The 23,609-nt window shown below is 40.4% G+C and overlaps 1 protein-coding gene across 1 annotated transcript in view; it reads right to left on the bottom strand.

Moving 5' to 3' along the window:
* Positions 1–23,609, bottom strand: part of LARS1 (leucyl-tRNA synthetase 1) — a 1,303,086-nt gene that overhangs the window by 847,473 nt on the left and 432,004 nt on the right. The window contains exon 15 of the mRNA XM_044064023.1: positions 19,486–19,563. Within this exon, the coding sequence (XP_043919958.1) occupies positions 19,486–19,563 (78 nt within the window). The remainder of the gene's footprint in view (positions 1–19,485; positions 19,564–23,609) is intronic.

The following is a 23,609-nucleotide window of genomic DNA, read 5'->3' as shown; positions in this document are numbered from 1 at the left end:
ATATGGAAGGACATCTAAGAACTCAAAAGTTACCTTGAAAACAACAGATCAGCCTGTCTGAAAGGACAGTTGTATAAATTGAACATACCACAACAGTAGATGTTCGAATGACCACTTCTGCAGTAGCCTTAGCTATATGGGTTATATCCTTCAAATGATTTAACAACCATCCAGCTTCCAAAGCCCCAGACAACCTTCCATGCACCCAAACTGGCAAGCAGCTCGAGCTGAGCTGACTAAAAGACAAGTTTGGGCATGAAGCCCTTTATAGCCGAGGAAGGCACAGCCTGAAAGTACAATACTTGAACAAAAAATATCTACACCTGGGTAAAAAGAACACACACAAAAAAACAAGGAGGATGAAAGGAGGGAGTGGCTACTGCAGCAGTTCATTCAAACATCTACTGTTATGGTAAGTTCAACTTACACGACTCTAATATGTTCATTATATTGATCTCTGTTGCAATAGCTTTAGTTATATGGGTAGATTACCTTGGCTAACTACATCTGGGAGGTGGAAGTAGAAAAGTCCAGAAGCCCTTGGAGAATAGTCCTAACAAAGCTTGATCTGGACCTACAGAAGGAATCAAATTTATACTGCTTTGTAGACGTATGTAGAGAGGACAGAGTATCAGCTTCTACAATACTTATAAAATCCAATCCTTTCCAAAAGGCCAAAGATGACACCTATGCCTTGGTGGAATAGTTTGGTTATGGGGATATAATAAGTATAATAAAAGGTCATAGCTTTAGTCTATCATTTGGAAATCAACTCTTGACACAGGTTGCTCCTTCTTATCTTCAAAAGAAATGAACAAATGATCCGAACATCCAAAAGATTTGGTTCTGTCAAGACAGTATCAGAGTTGTCTGGGGACATCCAAGGTGTAGGCCATCATTTCTCCATCATTTTTAGACTCAGGAAAGAAAACAAGGGAAATGGATAGTTAGGATTAAAGTAAACTTGGATACTGCTTAAGGTACAAAAGAAGGATTCATTCTCAAATAAACCCAGCCCCTATGGAAAATGAGATACGGTTGACTCACCATAACAGCTTGCAACTCAAATACTCTTCTTGCAGATGTCAAGGCAATTAATAAAACTGTTGTCCATGTTAAGAATCTCATGTCAGCCAAATCAGCTGGCTCAAATGGAACAGGTGTTAGCTTCTCAAACACAAAATTAAGATATCAAGGAAGGGCCACAGGTTTTCTTGGATGCTTCTTATGCAAAACTCCTTTCAAGAACATTTTGATACAAGACTGCATTGAAAGAGAAGGATTTGTTTAACAGACATGCTGAAATGGCTGATAAACTAACAGAGGAATAACAAAGGCCACAGGATAATAACTCACACAAATACTGTAAAACAAGAACAATTAGCCCTGAATGTGTGCTGGTTAAACTGTTGGCACCAGCTACTGAATCTTTTTCTATTTGCTAATAAATGATTTTCTAGTAGCAGTCCTTGTCTCCATTAGCACCTCCTGCACATCCTTAGTAAACAGATGCCTAAAGGGAATTATGACCCTATCATCCAAACAGTCAACTGAAGATAACTGATGCCAAAGTACATCAAACACCACTGTTTTTGTGTGAGTAGATACAGTCTGTGAGGCAGCTTGTGGTAATTCCTCCTAGCCACTTCCAAAAGAAGGGAGAGCCATGGTTTAATGGGTCACCACAATGACTGTGGGGAATTCCTTCTGAATCTTCAAAAGTACCATGGATATTAGTGGGAAGGGTGGAAAAGTTTACAGGAACATTCCTGACCAAAGGAAAGAAAAGCCATTTGTCTTCCAGACCTTCTTGGATGGAGTCCTGAACAGAATCTTGCCAGCCGATTGCTGACACAGGAGGCAAGAAAGGCTACTTAAGGAACTCATCATAGATGGATAAAGTCTTGGAAGACCCCCTGATCTAGTTTCGGTTCATAATGGTCTGCTCAGCTTGTCTGCCATACAATTTTGCTCTTACGGAATGCTGGATGCCTGCAGAATGAGTGTGTGATGTGAAGTTATATCCCAAGCTAACATGTCTAGACTGCAGGGGCTTCCAAGATGGCTGCAAATTGAGTAACAGCTTAATTTCAGCTCTCCCAGTGTGAAAAACAAACTCAGAAGACAGCTAGTAAACTTGTATTTTTGGGTAAATTTCAGTAACTGGTTAGTAAGTGCACTGCCTGGATACCAGCAAAAAAGAAATTCAGAGAACCTGGAAGAAACTCGGTCACAAAATGTGAGGAAATAAAACACTGGGAAGAATTCTGCAGCTGTTCAGCAAAAAGCAATGTAAGCTCCTGCTTTGGTGTAAGACATAACATCCAGTAACCTAGAGAAAAAATAAGTCAAGTGCACTCAGAGCTGATTAAAATAAACTGAACACTGATGGAGTATATATCAACTCAAATCACAAAAGGCTAGAAAAATGGAAGAAGCTTTAAAAAGATTTTCAGATGAGGTAATAAAACTGCAAAAATCAGTGGTCCAAATGAAGAAAAGGCCAGCTAAAAAAGAGAGACTGCTCAAGAAGAACCATTTCTAAACATAAAAGAATTAGAGGACAGACCACATAGGAAAAACTTGCGATTTTCTGCTGTACCAGAGACGCTGGAAGGAACAGACTGTATTAATTTTATGAAAACACAAATAAGCAACTGCACAGGTATTCCATAGCAGGAGATGGTAATTGAAATGGCACACTGTGTGTACAATCCAAACCTGGCTATAAGAAAGCACCCTACACCTTTAATAGTAAAGATGCAATCCTACCAACAGAAGGATTTGATTTTGACAAAACTGTGGCAGAAGGACAAAGTACTAAAAGTGGGAGACATTACAATGTTTGTGGAAAATGATTACTTACTGTACACCTGGCAGAAGTAGAGTAAATTTATTCCACTAATCAGGGAATGTTGGAGAGGCAAGAGATTCAAACTGCTATATCCAGTTATCTTCTGAATATTCTTTCCTGGTTGGACAAAAATGATTTTTCATCCAGAACATGCTAAGGAGGAACTACAAAAGTTTACCCAACAAAAAGTGAGCTGTGAAACAGGAGATTCTGCTTCTTGTTGTTATGGTAAACCAGAGAGACTGTGCCAGTAAAACCGGTTCCAATATTTCAACGGAATATGCTTAAAAGACAGAAAAAAGCACAAGAGTTGACTAGAACTGAGTGCACATTGGAAATGAAGCAGAGAATGGATTTAGGAGATGCAGATAAAATGGAATAAAACCATCAACTCGGAAACTGACAAATGCGGGATTACAAAGCATCAATTATACTTGTGAAACATAACCGAACAAGAAAACCTGGAAAAACTGGACTTGGATAAACTTGTAGAGGCCTCTAATGCATATGCCCTACTTCATGTCATTAATGTCTGGAATAAAACTTAGGAGAGGAGAAGAGGTGGGAGAGTGTTAATAAGTAAAACAAAATTGTGTTTTAACAGTAGTATTTTTATGTTTGCTGTAAAGTAAAGTTTTCTCCGTTATTTTTAAATATAATATGGATACTAAAGCAAACCGGTGCCTGTTCTTTTCCGTCTTTCTCTCTTCCTCCTTTTTCAGTTTTAAGAAATGTAGGCACTGCAACATAAAAAAGAAGAAAAGTCTGTTCAAAAGAGCATGATACAAGAAAAAAATCATGTGTTTTTTCTCATTCTTGCATAAGGCAATGACTGGATTAAGGCCCTTGGCTTGATCTCTTAACAGGTTTTAAGAGAAAGCAAATAAAAAAGAGCACTGAATATAATAAAGCTTTCCTCTAGCAAATACATAAATGCTTATGGAAGCAACTCTATCTGGTTCTCATGTCACCATGAAGGCAATCTGATAAAGAGCAATAAAAACAGAAGACTTCTTTCAATGGCTAGGAGATAATGTTTTCTGAAAGCATTCAAGTGTTTTCCCACTCTGGGACAGCAATAAAGATAAGGCAAAACCAGAGCGCTTAGGTACAATCACAGGCTGCACCACACATCTTAGAATGGAAAACCTTCCTTTTAGGTTAACCCAAGTCTGAGATTGTGGTTGTCAGTTTGGGACAACTGTTACTATTAGGAGGGTAAAACTTCAATATTTGAATATATACATAGTTTTGTGTATTAGTATTAAGTTAATAGGTTTTAGGGGGTGTATTGAGGGTGTTTTATTTTTGTTTGACGGCTTTCAATAAAACAAAGTTTTGTACAATGTGACACAGGCTCAAATGGATATGAGAAGAAACTGTACAAAAGATAAACCTGCCAAACAGTGTATGCATGTAACACAAAAGTTGGAACTAAATACTTAAAAAAAAGTTGTTACACATAAAAGGTGGGAAAAATAGCTTTTTGACATAATGACACTTTCACCATTACCCTTAAATGTAAATGGTCTCACAGATATATACAAAAAAGAAAGAATAGTGAACCATTTAAACTGTAGAGTGCAAATAACTATGCGACAGGAGACAGATTTGGAAAGAAATGAATATGTGAATTTGATAAAGAAAGGTTTTCAGGACTGTTATTCAGCAGAATACCTGGGACAAAGGAAACAAAGGAATATTTATATTAACTGCAAGAGGAGCTCCAATAGTGATAAAAGAGGATAAACAATAACAATGGTAGATTCTTAGTATTAAGAGACTACTGGCACACTGGCATGTTATTTATATTCCACCTAAAACAGCTATAATGGAGCTTGAGAAAATTCTGAGAGAAATAAGTTTTCAGCAGGGAATATTACTTATAGGTGGGGACTGGAATTTGATTTGCAGCAGAAGGTGTGTCGAGGGGGGGGGCAGAAGGGAAAATATAAGAATGGAGGGTAGATTTTTCAAGAAATTTATGAATATATGGAACATGTGCATTTAATTGAAAGTTTTGATACGCATAACTATTTCACATGCCAATAATAGCTAAAATAAAAATACAGGGTAATTAAATAAAAATGAAACACTGGTGCTTTCCCACCTATCTGAAAAGAGAGGAATTTAAGGAATGGGTAGTGGAAATTATTTGGGAGGTATTAGAGAAGCTAGAAATAGAAATTTCTTCTGGAAATATAGCTAGGGAGTGGGATAAAATTAAAGCTGAGTTTAAAGGCTAAGAAGTAACAAGAATTATGCAGAGGGACTGATACATGTTAAAGGATTGCAGCATAGTGGGAATCTCACAAAACAAAAGGAGGAACTGCTAAATGCTAAAAAGAAAATAAGGTATAACCTCAATAATATGCATGAGTTTAGAAAGACTGCTGTTAAGCAACTGTTTTTGATATCATCTTCAGAGCACAAAAACGTTTAGCACAACGACGCAGACAAAGTAGAAAGGGTTGTCACCAAGCTTAGGGAGCCTATAACAAAGATAATGAGGTCCTTTAGAGGTACTAAAATATTTTGGAAATTTTATGGAAGTCTGTATAAAGCAGCGAAATATGGAAATCAAGAAAAGGTACAAATGGAAATGATTACAGAAGAATTAAATATGCCAAGGTTAGAGGTAGATGAGGCTCAATTACTAACTGGATAGGAGGAAACAAAATAAAAATGGTGATGTATAACCAATCCACAGGAAAGTCCCCAAGAATAAATTGTATTTTTGTGGAGGTTTGAAAGCTAGGAGAGGAAAAATAATAAAGATCTGGAAGGTTTTGATTAACAGACTTAAAAGGAAGAGAAGCCCTAACATCCTGGAAGAAAGCAGTGGTGGGTGTAATACCTAATGAGGGTAAAGATCCAACTTCATACATGTCCATTTCAACGTAAACCTCGATTATGACGTGTTTACATCTATAATGGCAAAGGTGATGCAAAAATTGATAGATATGGATCAGTGTGATTTTGTGGAGGGGAGGCAAACATTTGACAACATTAACATAACACTGATGATCCAGAGGGAATCAGAACGTTAGAAAACTACTGATGGGTCTTGATGCAGAGAAAGCATCTGACAAGGTAAGCTGTGATTTTATTAGCAGGGCAATTGAAGCATTTGCTTTCCCTGATAAAATGACAAGGTTAATTAGGAAGATATAGGAGGGATCAGAGGAAAAAATTAAACTGGGTGGGTTCCTCTCTGATAATTTCTGTTTGAGCAGGGGAACCAGGCAGGGGTGTCCTCTTTCCCCTTTATTATTTGCATTATACTTACAACCACTGGAAAAGAAAATAAGGGAATCAGAAATTCAAGGATATAACTGGTATGGTAGTTAAGGAAAAACTGTCTCTATCTGCAGATATTTTATACCTGATAAAAGCAGAAAAGGACATTCGGTGTTGTGTAACATTTTGAGGCAGTTTCACATTTTTTCAGGATACAAAATCAATGAAGCTAAAACAAAGGCAACAGTTGTAAATTATGTGCCCACACACAAACTGGTTAAGCAATTTCCATATTTATGGGGGAAGGATAAAATGAAGTACTTAGCAGTGTGGACTGAAAAGGATTCTAGTGTGGCAGCTAAGGATATGTGGGAAGAGACTTAAAAGATTATACAAAAACCGAGAAATTGGAAACTGTGTTACATACACATGGATACAAGCAGTTAAATGTTTTTATAGTCCCTTTAGTTTTGTACACAGCTATGGCATATTTTTAATCAACCAGAGGAGAAGTTGTGGACAGCAATTTATAAAGCCTTGAGGGATTTTATCTGGAAGGGGAAGATGGCAAGAATCAAGTGGGACAAGCTGATTCTTACAACAGATCAAGGTGGTTTAGGATTGTCCTATTTGAAGGGCTATTTCAGAGCTACACAGTTAATGCTCCTATACATGGCACAAGCAGAAACCTATGGAAAGGGATGATGATGATGATGAAATGGGAGGGATGCTCAAGAAACAAGCAGAGACTGAGATTTTGGATGCAGATCCTTAAGAACAACAATAACCACACAGAATATTATGTTAATAAAGTGGCAGAAAGTATTCTAAGAACTAAGCCAACATGAGAATGGAAAAAAGAGATTCTGCCAATAGGGATGACTGCAATTAAAGATGCAAACAACAGGCAAGAGGGGGCTGGAATTTATGGGAGAAAACTGGCAAAAGAACCAAAGTATGGGAAGCAAATAAACAGAGAGGGAAAGGTAATAGAATGGGAAGAGGCCAAGAATTTATTTGGATTGCAGAGTGCAGACTGCCTTTTCTATCAAGGATTGATATCAGAGTATAGGCAAACAAAGATATAGTGGAATCCCCCAATGAAAGACAAGCACTGACAGAGTTTTTAGTAAAATCTAGAAGTCGAGTTGCTGCTAAAAAGGAATAATTAGTACAGCATATAAAATATTGCATGATAACTATAAGAATCAATCAGAGGAGGTTAGAAAGGATTGGTGAGATAGGCTGGATAAGCAATTCCAAAGAAACAATGGGGGATATATCTATGTCTCCCAAAATATGCAACAAAGTCTAGAAGGTTTAGGATCTTTCCTTGGAAGTGTTCACATAGGTATTTTTATACCCCAAATAGACTCCAAAAAATTTTTCCTCAGTTAGACAGCAAATGTTGGAGGTGTGATGGGGAAGAAAGAGGTAACTAGGAGCATATTTTTTTGAGTGTAATGAGTTGGCAGGCTTTAAAGATTCCTTACAGACCTTTCTGTCAGAGATACTGGGTGGGCAAATTGGTGTAATTAAGGAAACCATTATTTGATCTAGGATACAGAATTAGAATTTTCCTAGACATAGTAAGGCCTTGCTGAGTCTAATTATGGTGGCTACCAAACCAAAAAAGCAATTACTAGAAAATGGAAATCAAAGTCTAAACAGTAATAGATGTAGTGGAAATAGTAATACAGATAAAGAACTGGCACTAGGATATTTAGAAAAGGGTAAGAGCAAATTCCATAGAAAAATGTGTATTGTGGGGACAATACATGCAGAGGAGGAATGAGGTTTAACAGAAGGCAGAATATGAATGAGCTATATAATGTTTGACTGATAAGGACTGGCTAGATTATAAGTGATGCATGATGTTTGCAACTAAAATTATGACAATATAGTTTGTTTTCATTTATATAAATGATTGCCTATATCATACATAATAATTTAATAAAGATGTTTCTTATTTAAAAAAAAACATGGCTGATCTGCAAAGGGTATACAAGTTGGTTCCCCCTTGCTTGTTGATTTACCATGACTGTGGTACTGACTGTAACCACTTGAAGAGGTCCCAGGGACCAAAGATGATTCAGAGAGTTGCTTGCCCTGATCAAGGCATTCATCTTATTGACATTTAAAAGCATGCATCTATCTTTGGTATTTAACAAACCATGCACTTTTATTCCTCCTGAAACTGCTCAGCAATCTGAGCCCAAAGCATATATGGTGAATGGCCACTTTGAAACAAGGAGGGGAAAAGGGAATACCTGGATTTAAGGATATCGGCGGTCTCAGCCAAAATATTTCTCTTTTGATAACCCAGCACAGAGTTTTGAAAAGATAAAGGGTGTTGATGTTGGGACCAAACAGATTTCAGACATCAATGCATCTTTCTCATGTGGAGTCTTGCCAGGAGTATTTTGAGAATCATAGATGCCATGAGACCCAAACTCCTGAGGTATTTCCTCGCAGTGATTGAAATCTGACTAGAAAAAGATCTAAATAAAGATCTATTTTTTTTCCTTCGGAAGAAAAGCTCTTTGAACTGAGGTGTCTAGCTGACATAACAGGAACATAATCCTGCGTGAGGGAGTCAGAAACATTTCTGAATGTTCTCTTGGAATCCCAGATTGTGCAAGAGATCTCTCACCCAAGAGACAGATTCCTAACATTTTGGAAAAGACTCTGCAAAGATAAGCATGTCATCTAAATATGGGTCTGTAGCCTGCAATGAGCTACAACTCAAGCTACACAACTTGAACTATCCACTGCACCAAGAGTGTTCACAAAGGGTAAGGCAGAGAACTAATGATGTGATCCATATCTATAAACCTGATTTTCAGAACCCATGTGTCTGAAACAATCTTTGGCCAAAGAGAAAAACAGATTCAGACTTTCTGGAAGAAAAAGAGAAGCAAAGTGGGAGGGGGCCACAAGATCTCTTGAGTAGTCATTCAGACTTGTTGGACTGTCCTAGGTTTTGGGAGGTTTGAAACTTCTCTCTGGAACCTCCTTGCCACTTCTTAAATCTCTGTTTATCTGAATTCTGCTGTGACTGTTATATTCTGTTTTATGCCAAATATAGATGAGAAGAAAATCCCTTGGACAATTTGGAAAAGGGGGGGGGGCTGAAAAATCATAGTGGTTCCCTGGATCAGCTTGCCCCTATCATCACATTTTTGATCACTTCTGCAGCAGAGGGGCCAAAACTAAAGCTCTATCCAAGGGAGAATTTAAAATCTCATTTTTAACATGTGTTAGGTTTTGAGAATGCAGCCAAGCAAACCTCCTTAAAACAGTGTCAGTGGCCATAGACCTGAAAGAAGTATCAGAGTCATACACACACACTGCAAACAATCAGTAGTGACCTGTGCAATAGAAGAAACAAAGTTCTTCAAAGCAGATTTTTCTTCACGAGAAGAAATTGTAGGTAAAACATTCTGCATACTTTCACAGTATGTCAAGATAAACACATGAGCCAGACAATTTAGAATTATGAAATTCAAAGCTGCAGAAGTATACACTTTTTTCCATATCTATCATTAATTTCTCATCCTTATTTGAAAGAGTAGAATTGGAATTAACTCGATGCTTAGCAGCAGAGGAGTCAACTAAGGTTCTAGCTGCTGGGTCAGGTTTGAGAACAGTGAAGAAATGTATACATCCTATCTGTCTTTTAGGGACATCTGGCTGGCTATCAGGAAAACTGCAGTCAGTATGACACACACTCTGAAGCAGACAAGACATGAGGAATGGGTGTAGGTTCTGGAAAAACCATCTATAACAACATATAATATGTTTTGAGGGAATAAGAAATCTCTGTGTTCTCCCACTGAAAACAATGGGACATTCTAGCAATAGTCCCAGAGAAACAGAAACCCCCACAGGGAGAATAAGAAAGAGAGCTCTCCTCCCAGTCTGAGTCAGAAAGCTGAAGGCAAAACTCCAAATCTGTCCCTGCATCATCCTGTTCAGACTCAGAATCCTAAATCTCTTCAGGAAAGGAAGCATCCCTCATTCTTTTACTAGAAACTACTCTACAAGAAAGATTAATACCCAAATCAAACCCTGAGCTGAGCTAGTCTCAGTAAACTACTCTTATTCAAAGAAATTTGAGGAGCAGTAGTTACATGCTTGGTTTTCAGTTTCTTTTTGACTGGAAAAATACGACCAAGTGTGTTACTAATGGTAGCCACTGCTTTCCAGGTATGGGCACAGCATTCTGATACAACAGGGTAACTTTCCTTGTTCCCTCTCCCAGGAGTAACAAGAGTAGTTTTCCCTTGCCCAAAGAGGGGACCCCCATCAGCTGCAGAGGTCATAGCTATCCCCGGTCCGTAGTCACTGTACGTGCTACACCAGAGGAATCCGGAATAAAAGAACAGTGTCTGAGATACAACAAATGGCCACAGGAGACTCACCCACCTATATCTGAGGCAAATTGCTAGCCTGCTGTGGTGGCAAAGGCTGTTTTCTTAACTTTTAATTTTGTGACTGGAAGCACAACCAACCCATAGGATTGACCATCTCATGGTCAAGCCGAAAATGGCGTCTCTATTCTGGGAAAAACAAGCAACAATGAAAGTGAAAGAACCAGTCCACAAAAGTTACTTTTTTGACATGAATAAAGCACTTTCAAACATTATGGCAGCCCCACAAACTTAAACTATTTTCTGAGAAGAAATTGGGTTTATCAGTTAAATTACACTACTTTTTAAATGACAGAAATGAGCGCTCAGTTAAAAGAATGTTACAGTTTCAAGACAATCTGTAAAAACACAACACTCCTATCTTTAAAACAACTTTCCTGAAGAGGGAAGTAGTAAAACATCAGTAAAAAGTAAGAAAATGAAGTTTTTTCCCCCAAAGGGAACTTATTTGCCCAGCCAAAGAAGCACAAACAGACTGCCCATCCTCAAAAGCCTCAGCGGAACATATTCTTTGGCAGCAGTAAAGTTCTGAAGGGCTTCACACCCAGACTTGTCCTTTAGTCAGCTCAGATTGAGGTGCTTGACAGTTTGGGTGCACAGAAGGTGCCCTGAAGTTTTGGAAGCTAGTCAGCTGTTATATCCTTGGCAGGATACAACCCACATAGGTAAGGCTACTGCAGCAGTGATCAATATGAAGAACATACAGATTTATATGGTCATTCTAAGTCCTACAACACAAAAAGATTACATTTATAAAACAGGTTTTGTAGGACTACAGTAAGGCACTCCAATTTGTTAGTTATTACATGGTCAAATCTCCTTGCAACACTACATAGCACTGCCAATAAGTTAAGCAATAAACCCTAACTTTACTAAAACAATAAAGATAATCTACTAGCATGGACAAGTCAAATTACAGTGTGTATTTTTACATGCATGACCCCAGCTGCATACAATAATTTGGGTAAAACATCCAAACACAGATCCTCAAGAAGGAAGTGACATCTGAAACAGCTCAAAAGGAATGCACATCCACATACATTTTACTACTTAACGAATATGATTTGAATATCTGATGTGGCCACCACTCCCTAGATGATATCTCAAATGCCTTCATAGGTTCATAGGTGTGTATTAGGCTAATGGCCCTGGAGCCTTTACAAGCCTGGACCATAAAAGTGCCTTGGCATTGTGCCACCTGAAGCTAGTTCCCAGTGCTTCTATCAAGTAGAGCCAATGGAGTGATCCCGGGGTGAACTTTCTATATCCCATCCACTCATCAAGATTTCTCTTGAAGAGGCCCAGTGAGGTGCTCTGTTTGACACATATGGGAAGTCTATTCCAGAGCATGGCCAGTCTTCTGGGTTATGAACCTGTCCCTCCAGCATGTTCTGTTGATTGTAGTAATGAGGTTGAGGTCTCTGGAGCATGTGGTGTGGGGGGATTGGGATTTCTTTAGATGTAGCATTTCTAACAGAGCTGGGTCAAACATGGCTTTGTAAGTCAAGCAGAGATTGCCTCTTCATAGATGATATGAGACAGAGAAGAGCTGGAGTTTTTTTTTTAGTCTGTCCATGTAGGACATGTGTTTAAGGCCTAGGATCCTCTTCATGAGGTACTTTTGTGGCCTCTCCAGCTGTTGCAGGTGTCTAGTGAGGTACATGCCAAATGGGGCATTATACTCTATGATTGGTCTAATGAGGGAAGAGTAGAGAGAGATGATGACCTCTTTCTTCCTGGATGCAAAACCCTTGGTAATGGATGTGCCACATAAAAGGACTTTCTGACCACAGTGGCAATGTGGTGGTCAAAGGAGAGGTTGCCGTCAACCTGTATTCCCTGTGTCTCCAGATCTCTTATAATGCCTTCAGTGTTCAGTGGGCTCCCATCGATGTGGTAATCAGTGGGAAATGAGTTTTTCCCAAATGGGATGACAATGCATTTTTTGGGCATTAAGCTTAAGGCCATGAGTTCAACATCAGTCATTGGTCTCAGTGAGGCCTTTCTGTAGGATGTCTGCATCACTTGGGGAGTTAATAATGGCTCCCAGCTTGCAGTCGTCTGCGAACTTGATCAGCCAGAGTCCCTCCGTGTTGGCCTGGACTTCTTGAGAAGTAGATGCCAAACAGGAGAGGACCCAGGACCGATCGCTGTGGGTCTCCACTCGTGACTGGTCGGCAGTCTGACTTGGAGTCCGCTACTTTCAAACTGTGGGTTCTATCTGTGATCCAATTTGCAACCCACCTAATGATACAGGGGTTGCTGCCCAGTTAGAATGGTATTAAAGGCCTTGGCCAGATCAAGGTAGGCTGTATGAACTACCTTACCCTCATCCACAGCTCTGGTGACTGACTCAAAGAAGTCAACTAGGTTGAGAGGCATGATCTATCTTTCATAAAACCAAATTGTGCGGGATCTAAAGTTTGGAGATTCCCTATCATCATCATCATCTTTCGGCTTTTCCCGTTAGGGGTCGCCACAGCGGATCATCTCTTTCCATTTCTTCCTATCCTCTGCATCTTGGTCTCTCAACACGTCCATAAACCTTATATTAGGCCTTCCTCTTTTCCTCTTACCTGGCAGCTCCATCCTTAGCATCTTTTTCCCAATATACCCATCATCCCTCCTCAGCACATGTCCAAACCAATGCAATCTCATCTCTTGCTTTGTCTCCAAACTGTCCAACATGAGCTGACCCTCTAATATACTGATTCCTAATCCTATCCATCCTAGTCACACCAAGTGCAAATCTTAACATCTTTAACTCTGCCACATCCAGCTCTGACTCCTGCCTTTTTGTCAATGCCACTGTCTCCAACCCATATAACATAGCTGGTCTCACTACTGCCTTGTAGACCTTCCCTTTCACTCTTACTGGTACCAGTCTGTCACAAATCACTCCTGACACTCTTCTCCACCCATTCCACCCTGCCTGTACTCTCTTCTTCACCTCTCTTCCAAATTCACCATTACTCTGAACTGTTGATCCTAAGTACTTAAACTCATCCACCTTTACCAACTCTACTCCCTGCATCATCACCATTCCTCTACCCTCCCTCTCATTTACACACATATATTCTGTCTTAGCCCTGCAGACCTTCATTCCTCTGCTCTCTAGAGTCTCCTCAACCTGATTCCTACTCTCACTACAGATCACAATGTCATATGCAAACATCATAGTCCACGGGGCCTCCTGTCTGACCTCATCTGTCAACCTGTCCATCACCTCTGCAAATAAGAAATGACTCAGAGCTGATCCTTGATGTAATCCCACCTCCACCTTAAACAGATCTGTCACTCCCACTGCAGTCCTCACCACTGTCACACTACCCTCGTACATATCCTGTACCACTCTTACATACTTCTCTGCCACTCCAGACTTCCTCATACAATACCACAACTCTTCTCTATGCACCCTGTCATATGCTTCCTCCAAGTCTACAAAGACACAATGCAACTCCTTCTGACCTTCTCTGTATTTCTCCAATAATACTCTCAGAGCAAACATCGTATCTGTAGTGCTCTTTCCTGGCATGAAACCATACTGCTGATCAATAATCATCACCTCCCTTCTTAACCTAGCTTCTACTACTCTCTCCCATAACTTCAAGCTGTGACTGATCAATTTTATCCCTCTGCAGTTACTGCAGCTCTGCACTTCACCCTTATTCTTAAAGATAGGTACCAAAACACTTTCGCCACTCCTCAGGCATCCTCTGACTTTCCAAAATTTCATTAAACAATCTAGTTAAAAATTCCACTGCCATTTCTCCTAAGCACCTCCATGCTTCCATTGGGATGTCATCTGGGCCAACAGCCTTTCCATTCTTCATCCTCTTCATAGCTGTCCTTACTTCCTCCTTGCTAATCTGTTTCACTTCCTGATTCACTATCCCCACATCATCCAACCTTCTCTCTCTCTCATTCTCTTCATTCATCAGCCTCTCAAAATACTCTTTCCATCTACTCAACACACTCTTCTCTCTTGTGAGTACCTTTCCCTCACTATCCTTTATCACCCTTACTTGCTGCACATCTTTCCCAGCTCTGTCCCTCTGTCTAGCCATTCGGTACAGGTCCTTTTCTCCCTCTTTAGTGTCCAATCTCTCAAACAACTCTCCATACAACTTATCCTTAGCTTTCGCCACCTCTCTCTGCCATGCGCCTCCTCTCCTTATACTCATGTCTACTTTTTTCATCTCTTTGACAATCCCACTTCTTCACCAGCCTCTTCCTCTGTATACTCTCCTGTACTTCCTCATTCCACCACCAGGTCTCCTTGTCCTCCTTCCTCTGTCCAGATGTCACACCAAGCACCTTTCCAGCAGTCTCCCTTACTAGTTCTGCTGTAGTTACCCAGCTATTCGGTAACTCTCCACTGCCTCCCAGTGCCTGTCTTAACTCTTCCCTAAACTCCACTTCACAATCACCCTTTTTTAACTTCCACCATTTAATCCTTGGCACTGCTTTCACACTCATCCTCCTCTTCTTGATCACCAACGTCATCCTACAGACCACCATTCTATGCTGCTTAACTACACTTTCCCCTGCCACCACTTTACAGTCTCCAATCTCCTTCAGACTGGCCCTCCTACACAGGATATAATCCACCTGTGTGCATCTTCCTCCACTCTTGTACGTCACCCTATGCTCCTCCCTCTTCTTAAAATACGTATTCACCACAGCCATGTCCATCCTTTTCACAAAATCCACAATCATCTGACCTTCTGCATTCCTCTCCTTAACACCATACCTACCCATCACTTCCTCATCCCTTCTGTTCACTTCACCAACATGCCCATTAAAGTCTGCTCCAATCACTAGTCTCTCACCCTTGGGTACACTCACCACAACTTCATCCAACTCACTCCAAAATTTCTCTTTCTCATCCATCGCACACCCAACTTGTGGAGCATATGCACTAACAACATTCATCATTACACCATCAATTTCGAGCTTCATAAACATCACTCTGTCAGACACTCTCTTCACGTCTAAAACACTCTTGGCATATTGCTACTTTAGTATAACCCCTACCCCATTTCTCCTGCCATCCACACCATGATAGAACAATTTGAACCCGTTTCCTAAACACCTGGCCTTACTTCCCTTCCATCTGGTCTCTTGCACGCACAATATATCAACCTTCCTTCTCTCCATCATATCAGCTAGCTCTCTTCCTATACCAGTCATACTGCCAACATTCATAGTTCCTACCCTCACTGCTACACTCCTAACCTTCCTCCTCTCTTCCTGCCTTCAGTCATGCCTTCGCCCTCCTCTTCTCCTTCGGCCAACAGTAGCTCAATTTCTGCCAGCACCCTGTTGGCTAACAGTACTGGTGGCGGTCGTTGTTAACCCAGGCCTCGACCGATCCGGTATGGAAATATGAAATTTTCGCGCCATAAGTTATGTGGCAGAATTTTTATGCCGAATGCCCTTCCTGACGCAACCCTCCCCATTTATCCAGGCTTGGGACTGGCACAAAGAAATGCACTGGCTTGTGCATCCCCAGTTCCCTATATCTTTGTTAATTAGGTCCATGATGATGCGCTCCATAGCCTTACATATCAGACTCGTCAGGCTAATAGGGCAATAATTCCCAGGGTCTGTAGTCGCTCCCCATTTATGGAGAGGGATGACTGTAGCAGTGTGCTATTCAGTAGGGACAAAGCCTGAGGTGAGGCTGTGAGTGAACAGGGCACACAGATGTGGTGCCAGTTCACTTTGTAATTCATGCAGAACACAGCCAGAGATATTGTCAGGTCCCATGGGAGCTGTATTTTTGGCCTTGGACAATGCAGTTTTAACATGTGCTGCAGTAATGCTGGGTGCCTGGCATTCTTGCAATATTGTGATTGGTCCTTTGTGGGGGGGGGGGGGGCTAAAGCTGGCACTGAATCTGTCAGCCAGTATGTTAGCAATATCTGTTGGTTGTATAGGAGGTATCATTGTGCAGTAACTCAGAGTAAATCTGGGTATTGCCGTGGAGATTCTTGATATAACTATAGAAGGCTCTGTGGTGGTTTTTAGTGTCTGTGCAATTCTGCCTTCATAACTGGCTTTACAGGTTTTGATGAGGGATCTCAACTTTTTGTTGAGGCTAATAAGAGAGTTTTTTTCCAGTTTTGCGACTTCACCTTTTTCTGCAACAGTTTCTTCCCTCGGTTGTAGGAGTTAATTAATGGCAGGGGACCACGAGATTGGCTTCCTTTTTTTGAAGGAGAGCATCTTGTTTCTGTTGGGTATGGCTAGTTCCATGATTTATGTATGTATTCGTACAGTACATTGGTGTATAATTCGGCAGTCGTGCATCTATTTTCCATTGGCATGGGTGCCGATAAGTTAGCCACCTCTGTTTTGAGGAGCCCAAAGACAGCTTTGGAGAAGTTTTTCATGGCGATTACCTTTGCGGGGGTGTGGGTGAGATGTTGATTTCCATGGTGATTAATTTGTGATCATATCTAATCAGGGAGGAACTGACTACTGGTGTAGAGCAACAGTTGCCCATTTTGGCAATAACCAGGTCAAGGATGTTACTTCCTCTAGTGGGGGAAAGAATGAGTTGGTCCAGGGCATTGGAACTGATGAATTCCAGGAAGCGTTGGGCCAGTGTATTGGAGCATGAGTAGTTTTCCCAGCTGATGGAGGGGTAGTTGAAGTCACCTAGTATGAGAGTATTAGGTTGGACCTTTATAGTATCCAGGGTGCTTAGGAACATGGAGTAGAGTCTTGGGACATGGTTGGGGACCCAAAGCAGGCTACAACCTGAATCGCTGTCTTAACCAATGTTAGTTGTACCTGAAGTTTCTCAGATGCATTATGCTGGGCTACTAGTCTGGAGGTGTGCATATCCTTTATGAATATGGAGACACCACCACATTTGGAGCTTCGGTCTATGTTCTGGGGCCGAAAGGTGTGGAATGAGTTATAGCCTGGTAGCACAAGGGTGCTTTCTGTTGCTTTAAACCAGTCACCATTACAGCACAAATGTCGATGTTCTCCATTTTATGGAGTGCTTCGAGCGAGTGCATCTTGAGATTTAGACTTCTACCGTTAAGCAGCATGACCCTCAGATTGCATTCTTAGCTGTTACGGTGGTAATATGGTCTTTCGAACACAACCTAAAAAAGGCACTGTAGGGGTGGCAAGAGCCTTAGCCGATACTTGGAAACCCAGGGGTGACAAATGCAGGCCATCTCTGTCAAAGCATCAAGGTCTGTCAATCATGTCATCCCATGCAGACCAATACTGGATCCCCTTAGAATGACACCAAAAACTTAGCCAGATGTTGAAGTCAATCATTTTCTGCTTGTATTGTGGTATCATTCTGGGCGATGGTAGGATGCTACTCAGGGCTAGATACATACCTTCCTGGGCCACATAATCAGAGAGCTCCAGCATGTCTCTTTTCATGCAGTCCAGGGAGGTGCGTCTCTGGTCATTCACACGCACATGGACAATAACAGAGTCATACTTGTGGTGGAGTGACCTGAGTGTGTGTGTTGGATTCTGGCACCTAACAGACAGTTGACAATAACATTTTAGAAACAGAAAAAAAAAGAATGAATAAAGAAAATCAATTCAGGTGTGACCTGCAGAATCCAGCAATAAAGAAAATCAAAAGCACTTTTCTGTTTCTAAAAAAACTGTTGTTTTAAGGCTGTATCTTGAAGTGTTTGTGACATGCAGTTCTTCCAATGAACAAAACTGTCAGCCCATAACTCTCACACACTGATTCAGTAACAAGCATGTGTAGAAGCACAGCTGACACTGGGAAAGAATGAACACCCCACTAATGAATCTCTTCTTTTGAGATAGACGAGAAGGTAGAGTACACTGATGCAAAGAAGGGGGGGAGGGGGGCAAAAGACAACCCAAATGACTAATTATCATTGCAAGATGTCCTCCTTGATGGAGAACGAGGATAAATGGAGTGCATGCACTCCATGACAAAATTCCATGGAAGATTTTTCCTGTTCCTCCACTCCTAAAATCTCCAATTGGCTTGTCAGCCAAGTTAACAACCACAAAAGTGACAGCTAGTTTCACTCCGAAACATAAGCTACAACAACCACTTCTAGCAAATTCCAGAAAGAATTTTGTTCTGCTTAAGGGGGAAGGGAAGGCAAACTGAATGATGTCAAATGATTTTTTTTTTCTAATGACCATTCGTTTGCTCCTCATAAAATCACTGTTAACCACATCCTTAACTCAGTTTATTAAAATGTGATCTGGACAGTCTTCTGTTAACATTTTCAGACAGTGTGCTACTCTGGTAAATAAAAGTAACACAATTTTTTCTCAGTTCAGTCAGACTTTTGGTTGTTCTGTGCTTTTTGAACTTTTGTGGTACAAAGGAGGCTTTGTTAACAGGGCTATGATGGCTTGCAGGTTCATGTATTAATAAACCAATAAATTTCAACACAAAAAATATTCTTTAATGTATTTTTAAAATCTTTGGAAGCACATAGCAGGCAATATGCAGACTGGAAAGGATAGATACAAAAGGACTAAAGATAATTAAGAAAAGCACAAGACAACTATATGCTGTTAAAAGGTGAGTGTTACCCAGAAGCTCAAAAGCTTTACAGCAGTTCACAGGAGACACATTAGAGAAACAGTGGCAGGACTTAAACTGGGTTTCCACATTTAACATTAATGCAGTCTATGCATCCATATTAAACTGCGTTTCCATATTTAACATTAATGCAGTCTATGCATTCATATTAAACTGGGTTTCCACATTTAACATTAATGCAGTCTATGCATTCATATTAAACTGCGCTTCCATATTTAACATTAATGCAGTCTATGCATTCATATTAAACTGGGTTTCCACATTTAACATTAATGCAGTCTATGCATTCATATTAAACTGGGTTTCCACATTTAACATTAATGCAGTCTATGTATTCATGTTTACCAAAACTGTATAATCTGTTGAGTGACACGTACACTGTCAACCATTCTTTTCTGAATGATCTTCTTAACATCCTGTACTTTCTGTCCTTTAAATCCTTCAACCAACATGATCTGCAAAACAAGCAGAAAAAAAAGTCAAAATGATTGCTTCTACAAGTCGTTGTTGCTTTCTATAATAAAATTAGACATGATGCAATACTAACAAATCTAAACATCTCATTTACTAGAAAAACTAAAAAGAATATAAACCTGCTGGCATACATCATTAGGAACTAAGATGAAGCACAGAAAAGCTATCTCTGAAGTACACTACATACAGCAGTAAAAAGAAAATGTGCTCCATCTTGTGGTCACACACAACTTAAAAGAAAATCTAAAAGGAAGCCTACTATCACATGAATGTTTGTACATATTCCATTATTAGAACTAATCTACTTCATACAAAGCCAGAGATAACATAATGATCTACCTTGCAAACCAACCTCCATTTTTCTAGAGAATCCAAATGCATGCTTGTGTGTGTATGGGGGGGGGGGATGGGACTAGGTCAATATTAGCCTCCAAAATGAGACCATAAATTAATTTTGAACCAATGCGTCTCAGACAATTCAGGTGTACATTACAGTAATGACTGGAAAAAGCACAAAAATGTAAACTACATCTAACTCTGATAGCAGATCACCAATGTGCTCTTATGTCTGATTTTTTTTTCTTACTTGGCCTCTTCAATCTAAGACCCCATCTATTGGCTAATCAGCCATTTCAATTTCTCAGCTCTAATAACTACAGCACATCACTGGTGGGAATCTTCATCAGAGTGACCCTGTTTAGAGTCTATGGTAAAGGCAAGCACAGGATAGACAAGTCCCCATTAAAGCCAGCATATTTCTAGTGTCTTAATCCTCTGCCTCTGGCAGTGACAGGCATCTACTGCAGAAGAAAGGGCCTACACTGGGTACAAGTGCCTGCATAGGTTGCTACCAAGCTAACAACCACTATGGCCCTTGCAAGCTTAGCTGTGCACCCCAAACTATTTTGGTCCCAAGTATCATGGGAGAGCATCTTACTTGGCACATAGGTAAGGATTTATAAAAGGAGGGTTGATAGAATAATACTTGCCTTGTTGACGGCCTCTGTCCATAAGGGTCATGGGGACAGATGGGGGTAAATTTACGATTTCCAATCCAACTGTCAAGGTTTCCTCTGGACAGGGTCAGGGATGAAATCCGTTTTACATGGATGGAGAGCCTATTGCACAGTTTGGGATTTTTGGGACAAATATCTCTCTCTCCAGTGTGTTCCGTTTATGCCATATGCAAATTTCAGATCCATGGATCTAGTGTTTCTGGTGCTGTTAGTTTTCGCATGTGCAACAAAATCCATCAAGGCTGGATCTGAGAAAGCTCTGTAAGACAGGCAGAGCCCCTCTCAGCAGCCTGTAGGAGACAGAATATGGCGACAGAGCCTTTATGCGATCAGTGTAGGACTTTGTATTCAATGATGCATCTGATAAGGGCAAGGTAGAGTGGTACGATAACTTCCTTGGACCTGAATGCCATTCCCTTACATACAGTTAGGCAAAATAGAATGACTTTTTTTGTCTTAGCTACATGTTGGTCAAAGACTAGATTGCTGTCTATATGTGCCCAGATCTCTTACCACTGGGTGGACTCTTAGGGGCATTTTACTGACAGAGTAATTAACTTTGGTTTACAGTTTCCCAAAGGGCATTATAATGCATTTTTTGGCATTGAGTTTTAAGCCGTGGCTTAGGCACCTGTCACTTGTTTGTGTTAAATGCACCTACAAAATGTTGGTGTCTTGGGGGAATCTAGAATAGCTCCCAATTTACAGTCATCTGCAAACTTGGTGAACCGGAGGTCTTGAAAGTTATCCTTGACTTCAGAGAAATAGACGAAAACATAAGCGGACATAGCATGGAGGACTGGGGTTCTCCATTGGTGAGTGGTTTCTTAGTAGAGATGGTCTTACCAATCCTGAAGTCCAGAAATGCCTGGCCTTGCTATAAGATAACGACATGAGGGAGTTCCAGGTTATCTGTCTAATGAGTCTAGAAGTTAACTTTTTTTTTTAAGGACATGGAGAGAGAGACAACTGCATTTAACGCCCTTACCTGATGTAGAGGACCTGAACTTGTGACAGGCTCTGAAACTCTACAACAATGGAGTGCTTCCATTGCTCTTGAACCTGTGATGATGCATACATCAAAGCTTTCAAATGCATGGCATGCTTGTAGGGAGAGGAGTTTTTGTTAAGGCTTCTAGCGTTGATCAACAATATCTTATCATCATCCAGATTTTATTTTATGTTGGAAGCTTTAGAGGACTTGTATGGCCTATAAAAGGCACTATGGGGGGGTCAATAAGAATTTAGCTAATGCACAAAAAGCATTGGTGGAGGTGTAAGCTATCACTGGCAAAACAGGAACATATGCAATCTCCTTTCAGCCTGACATATATTGTACATCCTTTGAATGACACCAGAATCTAAGCCAATTACTGAAAATAATCTTTTGTTTGTACTGTGGCATCATTTCTGGTGATGATAGAATGCTGCTTAAACCTAGGTTCACACAAACCTCGGACAAACATTCCAAGAGTTCTATCATGTCTCTCTTCATGTAGTCCAGGGAGGTATATCTGAAGTCACTTACACTAACACATCCTCAGCAATTGGAGGAAAGAAAGGCTTGGGGAGCATGACTGATGGAAACAGTGGAAAATACAGAAAGGCTTGAAGTGATGAAAGGATGGGAGAAGAGATCTCAGACACATACCAAGAGTATGCAGGGAAGAGACTCCATCTTAGCTCAGAAGGGTCAGTTGTGCTTGGGACTAGGTTGGAAAGGCTGATTTCAACAATATAGTTTTAAACTAAGAAACAAGAGTTGAGGGAGTGCCACAGAAGCAGAAGAGGGATATAGGTGTTTAGGCAGCAGACACAAGGAACAGAGGAATAACCAGTGGGAATTCAGAGCAAATTGCTGCGTAGTTAAAGGTAAAAAGAGGGATGGCGTATAACATATGAAATAACAACGGTGACTCAGACCATATGGCTTTGGAGTAATTACTTTGCTGGGAGTTTCAGTAAGAAAATTCAGCACTGGAACTGGTGAAACAGGATAGGGTGGATGCAAAGGGTATCAGTGGAACAATGGCAGGTGACAAGAGGGGAAAAGCACATAGAGGCCTTTGAGTACAACTGTACTGTGTTCGTTTGGGAAAAAATTCACACTGATGGTTAAGCTATAATAATGTACATTTATGTTAGAAACTTAGCAGAACTGTAGATGCTTGAATATATTCACTGCTGAAGACGCTGCATCTGATACCTGCCTGCAAGGAGACTGATGGCTGGTCAGACATCCACATTCGGGACAACTATATTTTCTTTAGTGCTTTTTCCATAACTTTCCAATTTTCAGGCTTTGCTAGCTAGTACTATGTCTTAGATATCCAATCAGCACAGCCATAGTGGTCTCATCTAGTTCCTGGTGCCATTCCCTGATCAGACGCCCTTCAACTGCAACCAGAGAAGCAGAAAGACTGCTTCTTTAAAGTCATTAAACCACTTGCTACATTTACTTAGACCACACATGAAGGGCAAGATCTCTTCAGTACTGCAGTCTTGATCACAAAAGCAGTTTGAAATTAATATTCATGTCACTATTTCCCCTTCCAAATTATTTGATTCCTGTAATACAGTTTTTGGATTTCCTCATTACAACCAGGTCATTCTTTTCATGCATCATGTATAGTGGCCATATATTCTCACTGGCAAAATCTTCTTTCTCTACTCCCTCAATGGATTAGTCGTTATAACATTGTCTGCCATTTTAGAAATAGTTAATATTCTACATAATTATTCCTATCCATTTTAAAGGCTTTACTCCAAAAATCCTAACCTCCATGCATACCTCCTCCTTCCACTTTGAACCATCTCTCTCTGCATTATATCTGTCTCACCTAGGCACCTTTAAAATAACTTTTCAAATCAGATGGTCCTAAACTACCATGTACTAAAGAAAAAAAAATTGTCCCACATTCCATGGCCCATTTCCTTCCAAAATAAATTCATTCAACTCTTTATTGTCCCCCACAACTTCTCCTCCGGCTGATAAAAGTACACCTGGCCTA

Source organism: Protopterus annectens, chromosome 2.part2, assembly GCF_019279795.1.
Source record: "Protopterus annectens isolate FY-2018-M chromosome 2.part2, PAN1.0, whole genome shotgun sequence".
Lineage (NCBI taxonomy): Eukaryota > Metazoa > Chordata > Ceratodontiformes > Protopteridae > Protopterus > Protopterus annectens.
This window is presented reverse-complemented; position numbering and strand designations above follow the sequence as displayed.